This window comes from Ahaetulla prasina, chromosome 2, assembly GCF_028640845.1.
Source record: "Ahaetulla prasina isolate Xishuangbanna chromosome 2, ASM2864084v1, whole genome shotgun sequence".
In the NCBI taxonomy this organism is placed as follows: domain Eukaryota; kingdom Metazoa; phylum Chordata; class Lepidosauria; order Squamata; family Colubridae; genus Ahaetulla; species Ahaetulla prasina.
The window spans coordinates 131288832-131308214 of NC_080540.1; the positions used below are offsets into that span (position 1 = coordinate 131288832).

Genomic DNA, 19383 nt, shown 5'->3' on the forward strand with positions numbered 1-19383 from the left:
TTGGAGGCAGTGGGCCATACCACGAAGAAGGTATCTTCTTCGTGGCTTACTCTTTTCTCTCATTCTCTCAGAGTTTATCCTATTTTTCTGGTAGATTATTCCAGCAGCTTCCAGATTGAACCTGGAGGATTACAGGTAGTCCTTGACTTAACGACAATGATAGAGCCCAAAATTTCTGCTGCTAAGCAAGATAATTGTTGAGCGAGCTTTGCCCCATTTTATGACCTTTCTTGCCAGAGTTGTTAAGTGAACCACTACAGTTGTTAAGTTAGTAACAGTGTTGTTAAGTGAATCTGGTTCCTCCATTGATTTTGCTTGTCATTAAGGTCACAAAAGATTGTGCAATGAGGACAGCAAAATCATCATAAATATGAACTAATTGTCAAGCATCCGAATTTTGATCATGTGACCGTGGGGATGCCGCAACGGTCATATGTGTGAAAAATGGTCATAAGTCACTTTTTTCAGTGCTGTTGTAACTTCAGACAGTTACTAAACAAAATGTTTGTAAGTCAAGGACTACCTTATGTAATTTCTTCTTTTTCTCTGCTCTCAGGTATCAAGCGGCTTCTTTCCACAGCGGAGTTCAGACCTAGAATATGTATTGTAGGCAGTGGACCAGCTGGATTCTACACAGCACAACATCTCCTTAAGGTAATGGGCACATTTACAAGACAAACATGTGGGTTCTTATCTCCCTGCTAGTTTATGGCCATTGAGAGCCTGCAATTAGTTTTGGAAGACAAGAGTTCCCTTATTGTAAGACTAGACAATTTTTGACTTCCTTCACTCCTGTCATTACGGAAGTGGCAAATAATTCTCAGAGATTTATTTTTATTTTATTTTTATTTTATTTATTTATTTATTCGAATTTTTATACCGCCCTATCTCCCGAAGGACTCAGGGCGGTGTACAGCTAAATAAAAACATAAGAATAATACAAATAAAAACAACAATTAAAAAACTTATTAATTAGGCCAAAATTAAAATATCACTAAAATAGTATAAAACCCCATTAAAACTAAATTTAAAACTAAAAACCCTAGGCTAGCCCTGCGCAAATAAATAGATGTGTCTTAAGCTCGCGGCGGAAGGTCCGGAGGTCGGGAAGTTGGCGCAACCCTGGGGGAAGCTCGTTCCAGAGGGTGGGAGCCCCCACAGAGAAAGCCCTTCCTCTGGGTGTCGCCAGTAGGCACTGCCTGGCGGACGGCACCCTAAGGAGTCCCTCTCTGTGAGAGCGTACGGGTCGGTGGGAGGCAATCGGTGGCAGTAGGCGGTCCTGTAAGTAACCCGGCCTTATGCCATGGAGTGCTTTAAAGATAGTGACCAAAACCTTGAAGCGCACCCGAAAGGCCACAGGTAGCCAGTGCAGTCTGCGCAGGATAGGTGTAACATGGGAGCCACGAGGGGCTCCCTCTATCACCCACGCAGCTGCATTCTGAACCAACTGCAACCTCCGGATGCCCTTCAAGGGGAGCCCCATGTAGAGAGCGTTGCAGTAATCCAAGCGAGATGTCACGAGCGCATGAGTGACCGTGCATAAGGCATCCCGGTCTAGGAAGGGGCGCAACTGGCGGACCAGGCGAACCTGGTAAAAAGCTCTCCTGGTCAAATGATCTTCAAAAGACAGCCGTCCATCCAGGAGAATGCCCAAGTTGCGCACCCTTTCCATCGGGGCCAATAACTCGCCCCCAACAGTCAGCTGTGGGTGCAGCTGACTGTACCGGGGTGCCGGCATCCACAGCCACTCCGTCTTGGAGGGATTGAGCTTGAGCCTGTTTCTCCCCATCCAGACCCGTACGGCTTCCAAACACCGGGACAGCACTTCGACAGCTTCGTTGGGGTGGCCCGGGGTGGAAAAGTACAGCTGAGTGTCATCAGCGTACAGATGGTACCTCACCCCAAAGCCACTGATGATCTCACCCAGCGGCTTCATATAGATGTTGAACAGGAGGGGCGAGAGAATCGACCCCTGTGGCACCCCACACGTGAGGTGCCTCGGGGCCGACCTCTGCCCCCCTGCAGAGATACAGTCCACTTTGCCTATTTATGTCTTTTTCTGTGCTGTAATGAATTTAGACATGACTGGAGAGTCTTGAATTATGCCTCAATCATTGACATTAAAAAAAAAACTGGTTCCAAGGCTGAATAATAAGAGTAACCTCTTATTTAAATTTGGATGGCCCCACCCTAAAGTCTTGAAGACCTGGTTCTTCCCTGAACATTGGGCCAAAATGTTGGATGAGCCCATCTTGCAATGGGATGGGAGCATGAAATATTACTGTGCTTTGTTTCAGCTGCATTTATTTTTTTTACTGTTGTTGGTTCTTGTTTTATTCTCTTAAAGTAAACCCTTTGCAAGTTGCCCAGAATGGGTGGGCACAGAAACACCTTGAATGAATGAATGAATGAATTAATCTGTATTTCTGGAAAGGTAGGGTTTGATAAAGGAAATAAAAAGAACGTTTTTTCTCTTGATGATTAGTATGGCAGATTTACAGGGAATATCAGAGCTGTAGACTAAACTGGGAAATTGACAAAAGACACCCCCCCCCTCAAAAAAAAAAGAGCGGCAAAGTACTTCTACATTGTGGCCATTTTAAATTTGGGTGCCAGCAGAAAGGACCTTGGTGAGAACATCATGCCTTTGCACCATGATCCCATCTGTCCTTGGATCTGCCTGTTCTTATCCCAGAAGAAGCCTAACTTGTGTGCACATCGTTTTAAAATGAAGAACAAATAGATCCCATATCCTGTTGGATTGATTAATGATACTCCTATGCTGTTGCCTGCTAACAATGTTGGAGAGGCTTATAAGAACAATAACGGGAAATTATTAACAACGGCAAATATAACATAGCATACAGAAATCTTGTGGCAGAGAATGAAGTTAGTGCAGGAGAGTATTTCAAGCGGCACAAAGAAATATTTTAAGCAAATATTAACCCTGATATTCAAGACCTTAGAAGAAAAGGGTAGAGATTTTAAAAGAGGCATTCTCTGACACCAGAAAAAACACACAGCAGGCCCAGGCAAGTTGTCAATGGATTGGACTATGCTATTGCAAAAGTCCTTCCCCACTGCCTCTTGTGCAGAGATATTGTACTAACTTTTTTCTTTTCTTTTTTAAACAACTTATTTAACTTTTTATTATTAACTAGCACAAAAGAATAAATACTCAAGTACTTTCCCCCTCCCTCCCTCCCTCCCTCCCTCCCTCTCTCTCTGTGTATATATAAAGAGAAGGAAAAATTAGAAGTTTCCCCCTTAAAATAGAACTAAATACTTCCTCATTCCATATCTCACCTTATTTTCTATAAACTCATCTTTAAATCTTCAATCTCCTTATTAATCAGTAAAAGTCCAGTAAGGGCTAACAGAAATAACAACTTTAATGCCATGTCTCCACTTCCATTTAAACAAATTCCCTCTGATCCCTCTCTTCAAATAACCAAAATCCAATTTCAATTCAAATTTTTCATTAATATATTTGTATCCTACCTTTGTTATTTTTACAGGCAGCAAACATATCCAACACACCTACTTCCTCTGTTTTCCTCATAACATCACTGTGAGGTGGGTTGGTCTGTGAGAGAGTGACTGCCCCAAAATCACCGAGCCTTTCTAGCCTGCTGTTACACAAAATACCTTTACAATTTAATCCAGTGAATCCAATTAAACATTGCCAAAAATATATATCATTATCTAATTTCAGTTTTTAAAAACCCTATATACCACAGATAGTTAGCCATTATTTTAACTATAATCAAATAAACCAATTTTGTATTTTTTTCTTCTTTCTGCAAGCAATGTTTAAATCCGACAAATAATATTCTAACATCTTTTTGTCTCTTTTCTCAAAATTCTTATCATCTTTATCAAAGTCCTTTTGTAGTTCTAGTGAAGTACCGTACTATAGTGCCAGTGAATCTTTTATGGTCCAATATCTTTGGTTTATTTGTATATCTTCTTAACTTTTGAGTTCATGAGTCAATTCAATTTGTAAAACCAGCTCATTTTTGTTAGTTGAAATTTTAAAGTCCACCTTAAAATCTGTTTTGATTTTATTCAGCAGGGCTTGTTCCTCTTCAATAATAGTTTTTGATTCCATTATCAAGTTAAATAGTGTGAGACTCTCTTGTAACCAGATGCTAAACTTATCCTTTAAAATAGTCAGCTTGTAAGTAAACATTTTTCCACACCAAAGAGGATCCTTTTAATTAACCTCAAAGTGTTTCTTTAATTCAAATTCATCTGATCCCTTAATCCAGAGCTCCCCAAACTTTTTGGCCTTGTGGATGGGTGGGGGTGGGGGATAAGAGGGGATGGTTCCACAGGTGGGCAAGCACGTGTGCTCAGCTTCATTTGCACGAGTGGCGGGCACGGGCACCTGCCACTCGTGCAAATGGAGTGCACACATGCTTGCCTGCTGCTCACGCAAGTGGGGATAGGCACTAATCTGCCAGTTCAAACATGCAATAGATTTAAAAGCCGAGATGAATTGGGTTGGCATCCTTTGAGATATGTGATAAAGAGGCCCCATCCATGGTTTTTTTGGGGTGGGCGGTGGACCATTTTATGATTAGGCTCAATTATCATCATAATCTGAGGACTACCTGTATAAACAATTGTGCAGCCCTTCGGGTTTGTGTGATAGCAGAGGTCCAAATTTCAGATATATTGCAAAATAACACTCAGAATTTCCAGACAATTCTAAATTCTGGCTGGGAAATCTATGTTCCATTTTATGAGTCTGCTGGGATTGAAAGAGAAGGATGGTGACATAGCCAGTGTCAAAACCAGCAAATAGAGATCTAGAGCCAAAGCCTTAGCCAAAGGCTTAGACGATGGAACTGAAGTGAAAAAGTACTGCTTAATAGAGATAGATTAGCAGAATACTGGAAGTCTAAGTTAAGCTTTTTTTTAATACAAGTTTTATTAATTTTTTTCCTTTCATCATACATATTTTATGAACAGTGTTGACCGGGTCACATCTTATACATCTTATACATAATCATAGTTATAATGTATTTTAATCTTTTCATTTTTTTCCAATATTCATCTTTTTTATATACCGTATATACTCGAGTATAAGCCGAGTTTTTCAGCACGTTTTTTGTGCTGAAAAACGTCCCCTCGGCTTATACTCGGGTCTATACGGCTTATACTCGAGTTTGTTTTTAAGCCCTCGCTTATACTCGAGTATATACGGCTTATACTCGAGTTTTTTTTTTTTTCACATTTTACCGGACGGCTGGGAAGCCCTGCGGTGCAGTGAGAGGCGGGCGGGGCCGCCAGCCTTCTCAGCTGAGGGAGGGAGGGTTTCCCCAACCGGTAGGTGCCTCATTTCCCACCCTCGGCTTATACTCGAGTCCCCAGTTTACCCCAGTTTTTGGGGTAAAATTGGGGACCTCGGCTTATACTCGGATCGGCTTATATTCGAGTATATACGGTAATCCTTTATCACAAATTAGTCATTTCTCACCATATCTTATTATTTCAACTTTTGCCATGTTGTTCTCTTTCCATAATTCTTTATCATTTTCAATTTTACTGACAGATAAGATCATTTTACGCCTTACATTTCTCCTCAGTTTCAATTATTCCAGTTATTTACCATCTTTCTTCATTTCTGGAAGTATGTTTCTAATTCCTTTTTCCCAATCATTAGCATTTGAATTATTCATCTTAATTTACATTGTTATCAAAATTGATAATGTTGTTAAAGTACTTATTTTCACATTTCCATCTGCTGAGATTTATCACAAACAAGTTCTATTCATTCTTTTTTACGATAATAATCACTTGTTATTCTCTTTACAATTGACATTTTAAATATTCATCTCAATTTACATTGTTAGCAAAATTAATAATGGTTTATCAAATTACTTATTTTCACATTTCTATCTGCTGAGATTTAATATAAACAAATTCTATTCATATTTCATCATTTCAAATTCAATGCTTTCACCTAAATAACATCACAGTATATCCTATAATTCTTCTCCCTTACCAATACAATAACAATTAAATTCAAGACTATCAAAATCACTATTTATTGTTATATTGTCTACTTTCCCATTTCCATTCATTAATCTACCATATTATCTATATTTATCTCATCATCATTTATCTTTAACCATCATCTCTCAATCTTTTCCCATTTTCTAATAGTTTTTTGCTTGACCCTTTATCTCGCTCTAACTTCTCAATTCTCTCTCTTTTTTCTTTTTATATATGTTACATTTCATTTTCTGGATTCCTTTTATCTTTTTTTGTTGTACTTTTTGAGCATCCCTTGCCAAGACTTTCCCTTGTTTCTCCCAGATATTTCCCCTTTTCCCTTTTAACTGTTTCTTTTTTGGGGGAAATTTCTCCCCGTTCCTCTTTCTTCTTTTTACATTCCCAAAAATTGCTATAATATTATCTATCTGATTTTTATTTTTTAATATTTTCTCTTCAACATTGTCAACTACTTGCTTCTCGTTTACAATTCCCCCTTCAAACTTCTCTTCACTTTCTTTTTCTATATCTTTCAGTGGATTTTCTGTTTCTTTTTTGCCTAATAAAGATTCACGCATACTTTTAAACATCAAAATTAACTCTTCATATATCTGCAACTCCATTTTGTAGCAATTTAAAAGATTATTAAAAACCTCCCCAATTGTATCTCTTTGCAATTAGCCAAAATTTAAGGTCAATTTAATTTTCTTATATCTCCTCTTCTTTTCTTCTTTTTCTTCTTCAATTATTCCTTTCTCCTTCAAATTTAAAATGATCTCCTCAATTATTAATTGTCCAAATTCAGCAACAGTCAAATCCAATTAAAAGGCTATCTTCCATGAGAGGAGGGAAATGAAATAAAATCTCAGATGTAAAACACAGCCACTCCTTAAATGTTCTCATATTGTCCAAATTATCTTTTTCTATATGGCCAAAGTCGAATTTTCAGCTGCTATTTCTTCTGTTTTGTCTATTTAAGTAGAGTATTACAGTACTTTTTCTTTCCTCCAGCAGATGGCACTCTATTATGGTTTCTATTCTGTTACAAAATAGTCTGTTAATTCCAATTAATTATCAAAATATCCAGAAATTTTTAAAATCCTCATGTAAGTTATTGTTTTCTTCCCAAAATCACTTTTTTCCCTTTTAAAATACGTTGCTTTTCCCAATTTTCCAGATCTAAAACGTCTTCTTAGGCTTTTTGTACTACAGTCCCCGCTTTTTCTTTTTTCTGCGTGTGTGTTTCCCCCCCCCCTCCAAATGCTAGATAGCCGCTAGTCCAAGCTCAGCAATTTCTTTTAAGACTCCAATTTCAATTTTTCCTTAGTATATATTGGCAATTATCTCACCCAGTTCTAGCACTCTCTCCAAATGCCGCTCCAGCTCAATTCTTAGGTCCAGTTGTCCCAGCTTCAAGGTGGCCACCATAAGATGGCTTCCGCCCCTGCTGCCGCTTCGGGAGAGTTGTTTCTGTTCCAGTGAGAAAATTGCCAATTCCTTGCAGTCCACGAAAAGCCTCTCCTTTCTTCATCGTCCCTGCAAGATGGCTCTGGCTCGAAAGCCTCCTGGCAGCGGTTCATCCGGCTGGGTTTCACGCGGCTCATCAGAGCCCGCTATTTTCCAGTCCATTCCCGCTGTAACATCAACGTCTCTAAGTTAAGCTTGATGTATCCAAGAAAGTAGTTCAATCACAGGTTCTGACACAGGTGAAATTGGCAGACAGATTGAAATGCTATATTGTCTCCAGCCTGATTCTGTTTTATAAAGTTTCAAAAAGTTTACTACCATGCCTATTTCCTACCTCAGCTAGCGCTCTTCATAATTTTGATGCTTAGAAAAGCCTGGTCCTGCAGTGTAATAGTCTTCCTTCTACTATTCAAAGTACTCAACTTAGAGACAGGATCTGCAAAATCTGAAGGGATTGCAAGGAGTAGATCTCTTGTTTCATCAATGTGTGTTCTCGGGCTACGCAAGTTAGAACTTACGGTTCTGGTATATTTGGACAGAGCCAGATTGTGGAAAAAGGACTGAAAGAGAAAAGCAAGGAAGAAACCAGTGTCTGAAGGATACATGGTTTAAACATTTGTTTCGATAGAGGTGAGGAACAATTTGGTCTCCTTTCAAGGAGTAAAATACCTTGGGAATTGTAATTGATATCAGAGGGATTAGCAGGCTGGGAAAAGCTGCTTTAATAGCAATAGCACTTAGACTTATATACCGCTTTTACAGTGCTTTACAGCCCTTTCTAAGCGGTTTCACAGAGTCAGCATATTGACCCCAACAATTTGGGTCCTCATTTTACCCACCTCGGAAGGATGGAAGGCTGAGTCAACCTTGAGCCTGGTGAGATTCGAACTGCCAAATTGCAGTCAGCCGGCAGTCAGCAGAAGTAACCTGCAGTACTGCACTCTAACCACTGCGCCACCGTGGCTCTTAATGGAATTTCCCTCAAGAATTACTCTTCTGTGAAAAGTTAATATTAATGAAAGTTAATATTATTGGCATGAAAACATTCCTCTCCTTATATTTACCAAAGGAAAGTAGTGTTGTTAAATTAGGATCTCTCTCTCTCTCTCGCTCTCTTTTTTTCTTTTCTTTTTGAATTTCAAAGCTTGACCTTGGTTCTAGCAGGGAAGATGCTGTTGCTGACTGTAGAGTCATGACAGATAATCCTGAAAGAAACAGGCTGATACCAGGAAAGGAAATGGATGTTGTGGCTCTCCTCCAGCTTTCAAGGACATTGTGTTCTTTGCTCAGGGGGGAAAAAAGCAACATTCTTTCTTATTGTTAACTTGTCATCCCTTTGCAGTGCATTTATAAAGTCTTCTGCATGCATAACCACACATGACTTAGAATATGAATATCTGATGGCGTTCTGAACTCTTATGCATCTGCCCATCAATTAAAGATCCAGTGCAGAGGCTCCCTTGAGACGAATGCATCTGCCAGTGAGATGCTGTGCTCAGCCAAAGAGAGAGTACATGATCATTTCCATCTCCCTGGCTGTGGAATTTCCTTCTCGTTCACTTCAGCTGGACCTGGCTTTTATCAGCTTTCAACGCCAACAGCTATCCCTTCATCCAGATCCCTGTCCAGACTGAGATTGCTGAGCCATCTATTCAATCAGTCGGTTTCAATTTATCATAAATGGCTTTTTTATGCTTCCCTGGGGATGTGCCTTTAATGAGGAAAGAAGACAAAATATGTTACAAATGTAAATAATGAAGGCCTGCCCTGGTGTTTGAAATCATCTTTTCCCACATATTTGTTCAATCCAATGTTTGCTTGGGTCTCGTGGGAAGGACCTGGAGACCTCATATTGTATGGCGCATCCTTCAAAGATGTAATGATTTAAAATAGATCTGGGTATAGCTACATTCAAAAGGTCACATTTTGAAAACTGAATAAATCCACCAAATCTAGTCAAGGTCTGAAAAAGGTACTGTAGTTTTTGGAGTATAAGACATACCTTTTTTCCCCAAAAAAGAGGGTTAAAATCTGGGTGCATCTTATATACCAAATGTAGCCCCGCCCAGCTTCTCAAACAGAGATTTCAGTTTGAAAAAAGTTTGATTTCAGCTGAAAAAAGCATCAGAAAAGAAGCTTCAGAAAAGAAGCCCCCAAACAGAGCTTCAGAGGCTTTTTTTCTGAAGCTGTTGTGGAGGCTTTCAGAGGCAGAAACAAAAGTTTTTTCCGAAACAGAGTTTCAGAAGTTCAAAAGCAGATCTACTTAACTCATATTTTACATCTGTCTTTACACAAAAGGAAAAAACAATCCAACCTATCAAAAACAGCACTACAAAAAACAGATTAGAAACACAAGTTAAAATAGGGAAGAAAATGGTAAGTGAACACCTGTCTACCCTAGACGAGTTCAAATCACCAGGACCGGATGGATTACACCCCAAGGTTCTGAAGGAACTGGCAGACGTGATCTCAGAACCACTGAACTATATCTTTCAAAGATCCTGGAGCACAGGGGAGCTGCCAGAGGACTGGAAAAGAGCTGATGTAGTTCCCATCTTCAAAAAAGGAAAAAAACAGATCCAGGAAACTACAGACCTATCAGTCTGACCTCAATACCGGGGAAGATTCTGGGAAAGATAATCAAGCAACGAATCACCAAACACCTAGAAGCAAACAAAGTAATAACCAAAAGCCAACATGGGTTTGTCAAAAACAGATCATGCCAGACTAATCTTATCGCGTTCTTTGACAAAATGACAAAATTAGTAGACCAGAGGAATGCTGTCGATATAATTTACTTGGACTTCAGTAAAGCATTTGATAAAGTAGACCATAACCTACTACTACATAAAATAGAAAAATGTGGGTTAGACAGCACCACCACCAGATGGATTCGTAACTGGCTGACCAACCGCACTCAGCGTGTAGTCCTCAAGGGAACTACATCCACATGGAGGGAAGTATGCAGTGGAGTACCCCAAGGCTCTGTTTTAGGCCCAGTACTCTTCAACATCTTCATCAATGACTTGGACGAGGGGATAGATGGGGAACTCATCAAATTTGCAGATGACACCAAGCTGGCAGGAATAGCCAACACTCCAGAAGATAGGCTCAAGTTACAGAAAGATCTTGACAGACTTGAACATTGGGCGCTATCTAACAAAATGAAATTCAACAGTGAAAAAAGTAAGGTTCTACATTTAGGCCAAAAAAACAAAATGCACCAGTACCGTATATGTGGTACCTTGCTCAATAGTAGTACCTGCGAGAGGGATCTTGGAGTCCTAGTGGATAACCATTTAGATATGAGCCAGCAGTGTGCAGCAGATGTTAAAAAAGCCAACACAGTTCTGGGCTGCATAAACAGACGGATAGAATCAAGATCACGTGAAGTGTTAGTACCACTTTATAATGCCTTGGTAAGGCCACACTTGGAATATTGCATCCAGTTTTGGTCGCCACGATGTAAAAGATGTTGAGACTCTAGAAAGAGTGCAGAGAAGAGCAACAAAGATGATTAGGGACTGGAGGATAAAACATATGAAGAACGGTTGCAGGAACTGGGTATGTCTAGTTTAACAAAAGAAGGACTAGGGAGACATGATAGCTGTGTTCCAATATCTCAGGGGCTGCCACAAAGAAGAGGGAGTCGGGCTGTTCTCCAAAGCACCTGAGGGTAGAACAAGAAGCAATGGGTGGAAACTGATCAAAGAAAGAAGCAACTTAGAACTAAGGAGAAATTTCCTGACAGTTAGAACAATTAATAAGTGGAACGACTTGCCTGCAGAAGTTGTAAATGCTCCAACACTGGAAATTTTTAAGAAAATGTTGGATAACCATCTGACTGAGATGGTGTAGGGTTTCCTGCCTGGGCAGGGGGTTGGACTAGAAGGCCTCCAAGGTCCCTTCCAACTCTGTTGTTATGTTATGTTATGTTATGTTATGTTACGTTACGTTACGTTACGTTACGTTACGTTACGTTACGTTACGTTACGTTACGTTACGTTACGTTACGTTACGTTACGTTATGTTATGTTATGTTATGTTATGTTATAAGTTTCAGAGGCAGAAAAAAACCAAAAAAAACAACCCCGCAAGGCACAGAGCTCACAACTAAGGAACCTGTTGCTAAAATTCACTTCTGGGAACAGCTGATTGGGGGTATTTGGGAGGCCAATCCACCTGCCAATCAGCTTTTTTCTTATTTTCCTCCTCAAAAACTAAGGTGCATCTTATACTCTGGTGCATCTTATATTCTGAAAAATACGGTAACCATTTGAAATGCTAAATGTTAGCTTCCATGTAAACTACATAGAACCAACATAGAAAAAAAAAGAGAAGCCAAACCTTAGATATGTAAAATTAAAAACAATCAAAAGAAATAATACTAATGAATTCCCCATTACCATAACACCAACTTCCAGCAAACTGAATATAAGCTTGCCCTTTTTGGTTGTCTGCCAGCTAAGTGTTTTAAAGTGTAGGGGGAATAATATGAAAGCTGTATTTTCACAATATTTTTTTTAAAAAAGTAGTTATATATTGTCTATCCTATACAAAAGTAGAAGCTTCAGATCTTATTGCTAGATTTACTGGATTCAGACAAATTAACATTGTTCTGTGTTTTTATCTCTCTCTCATACACACACATATACACACACACACACATACACACACAAACAAACAGAAACACCTCCCTACACAAACACACAGACCCCACACTCATACAAACACACACACACATGTTATGTGACAGCTAGTTTGGTGTAGGTGTTAACTCAGCAGGCTAGAAATCAGGAAACGATGATTCTAGTCTTAGGCACTAAGCCAGGTGGGTGATTTTGAGCCAGTCACTCTCTCTCAGACCTAGGAAGCAGACAATGGCAAACCACTTCTGAAATCTTGCCATGAACATGGCAAAGACCAATCCAAGCAGTTTCCCGGGTTCAAGGCTGACTCAAAGGCATGGAAAAATGGTATATGGATAACCAATATAGTTTAAGCATAGCTGGATACTGACAATAAAAACAATTTCTTTGGGCAGCTTTTTGCTGCAGAAAACATGCCTGTCCTCTGAATAGTCAGGGGAAAAATCTGAGAATGATTGGGATTTTGTATTAAGCTCTCTGTGTTCACAAGCTCATTAAAACTAATTTTTCTTTGTTATACATTTCAAGAACTTAACAGTAAACACCTGAAGGTTCCTACAATTCTGTGAAAAAAATGTGCCCGTTTTTGAATTTTTTGAATTCTTGAATATCTTTGCTATTTTGGTTCATTGCTACTTGTTTGGGTCCATACCCAGAACGAATGTGTTTTGTTTGAAGTACAACTTCTCAAATAGGTTCGGGTAGGAATTTCCTGAAAGCTGTTTCACACAGAAAACATTTTGCCTGTCCCTGATTTTGGTATTTCCTTTGTTGCTACCCTTAATAAATTGCAGGGAGTTCCAAAGAGAAGGAAATAAAGGCTTTGTTTCCAGATTAATGGGCATAACTTTAAACTGACTTATTCTGTTTCAGGAAGCTTTAATGTCATTCATCCAATTGATAGAAAGGAATTCTGTTTTGCGGTTGCCATTTTATCAATATTAGCACATCAAGAAGTTTTATACCCCTAATTTTGTTAAACTAACAAATAGTGCATTCTTTAAAAATATTATGCTCATCTCTGCTTCGTGAGCTGCACTGGTTGCCAGTCTGCTTGCAGGTTTAATTTAAGATGCTGGTGATATACCTATGTGACTCAGGGGTGAAATGCTCCCAGTTCGGACCGGCTCGCGCAATCCGGTAGCGATGGCGGCTGCTGGTTCAGAGGACCGGTAGAAAAAATCCCTGGCCCTGCCCCCTGCCTCTGCTGAGCTGCACCATCAGCAGAGGGTTTTTTTTTTAACTTTTAAAAGCTGGTTTTTCTTCAGCCGAAACATGCCTTTAAAAGTAAAAAAAATCCTTTGAGGATCCCGCCTCTCAGCTGAGATTGGCAGAGCCTTTAAACTTTAAAAAAAAAATTAAAGTCTCCTCTGGTGATCTCACCTGAGTTCCTCATCAGCAGAACCTTACTTGTATTCTTACTTGTAGAAAACATGTTTCTACAAGTAAGAGTAGAGATTCTAAGGCACTTACCTGATTATTGATGAACACATGGCTTTTTTTCCAGCCCGAAAGCCCCAGTTTCACTTTCAGCCAGATGGAATCAATTGCTTAGCTAATCTATTTTCTCAGTGATCAACTAATGCTGGCTGGCTTTGCTGGCTGAGGAACTCTGGGAATTGAAGTCCACAATAAAATAAAATAAAATAATAAAATAAAATATTTGTGCAGCTTTCTGAGATTTAGTGTGTTCCTGTAGTGTTTCACTCTAACTACACAAACACACAAAATCTCAGAAAGCTGTATGTGGCATTTTGTGTGTGTGTGTGTGTGTGTTTGTCAGTTGTGTTGTGTGTGTGTAAAGTGTGAAAGTTGGTTTTTGAACTTTTTGTGGCTGTGTGAAGTATGAAGTGCAGCTGCTTTTACATTGTGTGTGAGTCAGTTGTGTTGTGTTGTGTTGTGTGTGTGTAAAGTGTGAAAGTTGGTTTTTGGTACCTCTTATTGTTTTGTATACTTTGTTTATTATTTTTATTATTTATTGTTATTGGCTGCGCCCACCCAGTCATCTGACCACTAAGCCATGCCCACCAATTAAGCCACGACCTCAGAACCGGTAGGGAAAATTTTTAGATTTCACCCCTGATGTGACTAAAGGCATAGGGCCATAGGCCATGTTCCTTGGAGGTCTGTCATAGTTTGTGTTGGGCTAGTGAGTACCAGCAGAGGTGGTGCGCTCCAGGTCTATTCACTTAAACCGTTCATTCATTCATTCATTCATTCATTCATTCATTCATTCATTCTTGACTTCACGTGACTGCCTGGATTATTCCGTGCAGTTTCCTTGGCAAGGTGTTTTGGAAGTGACTTGCTATTGCTTCCTTATTAGGGCTTATTAGGGCTGAGAGAGTGATTGACCCAAGTTTACCCAGCTAATTTTGTTCTCATCAGGATTAGAATTTAGATTTCTGGTTTCTAGACTGGTGCCATAACTCTGGTGCAGTATCTCTCAGCACCTTTTACCCTGATACCTTGGAACTGTGTCTTCTCTATTGTGGCCTCTGATATTCAGAATGAGATCCCCCTGAAATCTGTGTGGCTCCCACTGCGTTGGTGTTTTGTAAATCGTGAAGATCTGGTTTATCTCCCAGATTGAGACAGATGGGGCCCCTGAGTGTGTTTTTAATTTTTGTTTTTTGTTTGTATATTGTGCCCAGATGCTCAATTCAAACCTTTATTGTCAGAGTACAGCATGTGTACAGTGAGATTGGCTGAGCCTCCCTTTGTGCACCCCCTCAAGCCAATACAACTCACAGTGAAGACAGTAAAATTTATTTATTTTATTTATTTATTTATTTATTGATCACATTTGTATACCGCCCTATCTCCCGAGGGACTCAGGGCGGTTAACAGGCATATAAAAAGAACATATAAATACAGATTAAAACACAAATAAAAAACTTATTCTAACCAGCCTGATTACCAAAACCAATTAAAATCAATATAAAATTTAAAATTTCAAAAATTTAAAAATCTAAAAAACCTAGTCCAGTCCTGCGCACCTAAATAAGTGTGTTTTAAGCTCACGACGGAAGGTTCTAAGGTCCGAGAGTTGGCGAAGTCCTGGGGGGAGCTCGTTCCAGAGGGCGGGAGCCCCCACAGAGAAGGCCCTTCCCCTGGGCGTCGCCAGACGGCACTGCCTAGCTGACGGCACCCTGAGGAATCCCTCTCTGTGAGAGCGCACGGGTCGGTGAGAGGTATTCGGTAGCAGAAGGCGGTCCCGTAAATAGCCCGGCCCTATGCCATGGAGCGCTTTAAAGGTGGTCACCAACACCTTGAAGCGCACCCGGAAGGCCACAGGTAGCCAGTGCAGTCTGCGCAGGATAGGTGTCACCCAGGAGCCACGAGGCTCCTTCTATCACCAGCGCAGCCGCATTCTGGACTAACTGCAGTCTCGGATGCCCTTCAAGGGAGCCCCATGTAGAGAGCATTGCAGTAATCCAGGCGAGACGTCACGAGGCGTGAGTGACCGTGCATAGGGCATCCCGGTCCAGAAAGGGGCGCAACTGGCGTACCAGGCGAACCTGGTAAAAAGCTCTCCTGGAGACGGCCGCCAAATGATCTTCAAAGGACAGCCGTTCATCCAGGAGGACGCCCAAGTTACGCACCCTCTCCGTCGGGGCCAATGACTCGCCCCCAACAGTCAGGCGCGTTTGCACCTGACTGTACCGGGATGCCGGCATCCACAGCCACTCTGTCTTGGAGGGATTGAGCTTGAGCCTGTTTCTCCCCATCCAGACCCGTACGGCTTCCAGACACCGGGACAGCACTTCAATAGCTTCATTGGGGTGGCCCGGTGTGGAAAAGTACAGCTGGGTGTCATCAGCGTACAGCTGGTACCTCACACCGAAGCCACTGATGATCTCACCCAGCGGCTTCATATAGATGTTGTACAAAGGCGAGAGAATCGACCCCGCGGCACCCACAAGTGAGGCGCCTCGGGCCGACCTCTGCCCCCGTCAACACTGTCTGCGACCGATCGGAGAGATAGGAGGAGAACCACCGATAAGCGGTGCCTCCCACTCCCAATCCCTCCAACCGGCGCAGCAGGATACCATGGTCGATGGTATCAAAAGCCGCTGAGAGGTCTAATAGGACCAGGGCAGAGGAACACCCCCTATCCCTGGCCCTCCAGAGATCATCCACCAACGCGACCAAAGCCGTCTCCGTGCTGTAACCGGGCCGAAACCGGACTGGAGCAGGTCTAGATAGACAGTTTCATCCAGGTGTAAGGAAACTGATATGCCACCATACTCTCTACAACCTTCGCCGCGAAGCGAAGGTTGGAGACCGGACGATAATTACCTAAAACAGCTGGGTCCAAGGCAGGCTTCTTGAGGAGGGGTCTCACCACCGCCTCTTTCAAGGCGGCCGGGAAGACTCCCTCCACCAAGGAAGCGCTCGTAATTGCCTGGAGCCAGCCTCGTGTCACCTCCTGGGTGGCCAGCACCAGCCAGGAGGGGCACGGGTCCAGTAAACATGTGGTGGCATTCAACCTACCCAACAACCTGTCCATGTCCTCGGGAGCCACAGGGTCAAACTCATCCCATAAAATATCACCAAGACCACCCTTGGACGCCTCCCCTGGGCCACTGCAATTTTGGTCCAAACCGTCCCGAAGCTGAACGATTTTATCGTATAGATAACCGTTAAACTCCTCAGCACGTCCCTGCAACGGGTCATCCCGCTCCCCCTGATGAAGGAGGGGACGAGTCACCCAAACAGGGCGGCTGGGCGGTTATCTGCCGGCGCAATGAGGGAGGAGGCGTAGCGCCTCGCTTCCCTCAGTGCCACTAGGTAAGTCCTAGTATAGGACTTCACTAGTGTCCGATCAGCCTCGGAGCGGCTGGACCTCCAAGAACTCTCCAGGCGTCTTCTCCGGCGCTTCATCCCCCTCAGCTCCTCGGAGAACCAAGGAGCCGTTTGGGACCTGCGCCGGGTCAGAGGCCGCAAAGGCACGACACGATCTAAGGCCGCAACCAGTTCCTCAGCCGTGTCGTGAGCCAGACCCTCAGGAAATGGCCCAAGCTCCGTCCGGAACCTCTCAGGGTCCATCAGGCACCTGGGACGGAACCAACGTACTGGCTCCGTCTCCCTGCGGTGTTGAGAAAAAAAAATCCCTAACCCAGTGAATCCTACTAACAAACACACAGTCTTATTGCACCATGAGAATTTATTGCAGATTGTGTCAGCCCCGCAAGTCAATTGTACTTTTTTTTTTAATTTGCATTTATATCCCGCCCTTCTCCGAAGACTCAGGGCGGCTTACACTATGTCAAGCAATAGTCTTCATCCATTTGTATATTATATACAAAATCAACTTATTGCCCCCAACAATCTGGGGTCCTCATTTTACCTATGTTATAAAGGATGGAAGGCTGAGTCAACCTTGGGCCTGGTGGGGCTTGAACCTGCAGTAATTGCAGGCAGCTGCTGTTAATAACAGACTGCATTAGTCTGTTGAGCCACCAGAGGCCCTTTGTTGTTGTAAAGTTATTTTCCATTCAGAAGCCTGACAGCCCACTGATAAAAACTGTTCTTCAGCCTGTTTGTGCGGCTGCTTATGCTTCTATATCTCCTTCCCGACGGCAGGAGAATAAAGAAGCACTGATCAGGGTATGAGTCGTTCCTGAGGATTTTCCTCACTCTTCAAAGGCAGCAAGCCCTAGCAATGTCTAGTGATATCAGGAGACAGCCCACAATGTTTTGTGCTATGCTCACCACCCTCTGTAATATCTTTTTATCCGCGGCTATCAAGCCAGCATACCACACCATAATCCACTGAGTGAGGATGCTTTCTATTGTGGACCGGTAAAAGGTGGTCATCAGTTGTTGTTCCACTTTGGTTTTTCGCAAGACTTTAAGGAAGTGGAGTCTCTGCTGGGCCTTTCTGGCCACCTGGGTTGTGTTGATTTTCCAGAGGCCTTCACTGATGCCATTCTTTTGGTTGGTATTGTTTTTTGTGAACTGTCCAATCTCAGTTGGAGTCAGGCAACGTCCAAACAGAATTAAATCTTAAATAGTTGATATATTTGAAGATTGCAAAGACAATAGGAAAAAATGTAATAAACAGTATCGATAGAACTGAATGCTAGAATGTTTGATTTAGAATGCAAATTCTATAATTCTTTCAGAAGAGTCATTTATGTGAGATGGGGGACAAACAGATTGAATAAAATAAATAATCCACTTAAATAATTCAGTATAATATGAAATTATAGCAAAATAATGGTAGATTTGTTACTGCCATATTCTTCCATAAAGTAATCCTGTCTTGATCATATGAAAGAGACTTGGCTGATGTGTAACACTGGGATCACCTAAAGGCTGTGATAGTTTACGAAGGTCAACTGTCTGTCTTACTGCATGCTTGAATTATGTAAGACAGCAAGTTAGTAGAGAGCATTTTCCCCCTTCCATTCAATTGTGTCAGATTCTTAAAGATTGCTGGACAGATCCCTGCAGTTTTCCTGGCAAGGTTTTTTGGAAGTGGTTTGCCATTGCCTCCCTCCTAGAGCTGAGAGAAAGGGATTGGCCCAAGATCCGTTAGCATTATGCTGAAGGTGGGCTAGATGTCACGTATTTTTATTCTTGCCTGTTGCCATAGCTCGCAGGTGTCAAACTCCTGGTGTCATGTTGCCATCACGTGACGTTTTGTGACTTTTTCCCATTAACAGAGCTGGGATGGGCATCAGTAGTGGGTTTCAATTTCGGCCACTACCGGTTTGCTTGTGGGTGCGCGCGACGCTTCTGTGCATGCACAGAGAGTCCGGATGGATGAGCAGAGCCTACCGCCACTGCCACCAGTTCGCCCGATCTGGGGCGAACCAATAGCAACCCACCACTGATGGGTATGGCCTGCGTGTGACGCATCCGGCCCATAGGCCACCAGTTTGACACCCCTGCTTTAGCTAATACACACAAATGGCTGTCTTGAGAGCATGTGTTCATAATTAAAAGTAAAGAGGCCCTCAAAGGATTCATTTATTTATTTTTACTTCCCTGGTTAACTTACAGCCTTGAGATATGGACAGATTGTCTATAGCTATTTTCTGAGGGAGAAATTAAAATTCTAAACATGGCTTATCACCTTGTTTCCTGAACTGTAATTAATTCAAATCATACAACCAAGTTCATAGCAATAAATAATTGCTAGCTAAAATGGACATAAAGCTTTTGATTTCTTTCTCATAGTTGCAACAAGGGAAGGTAGGGAGAACACCTGCAGGTATCTAAGATGTCTGTCTGTCTGTCTCTGTCCGTCCAT

The 19383-nt window shown here is 41.8% G+C and overlaps 1 protein-coding gene across 1 annotated transcript in view; it reads left to right on the forward strand.

The window, feature by feature from the left end:
- Positions 1 to 19383, forward strand: part of FDXR (ferredoxin reductase) — a 55537-nt gene that overhangs the window by 4981 nt on the left and 31173 nt on the right. The window contains exon 2 of the mRNA XM_058170721.1: positions 557 to 654. Within this exon, the coding sequence (XP_058026704.1) occupies positions 557 to 654 (98 nt within the window). The remainder of the gene's footprint in view (positions 1 to 556; positions 655 to 19383) is intronic.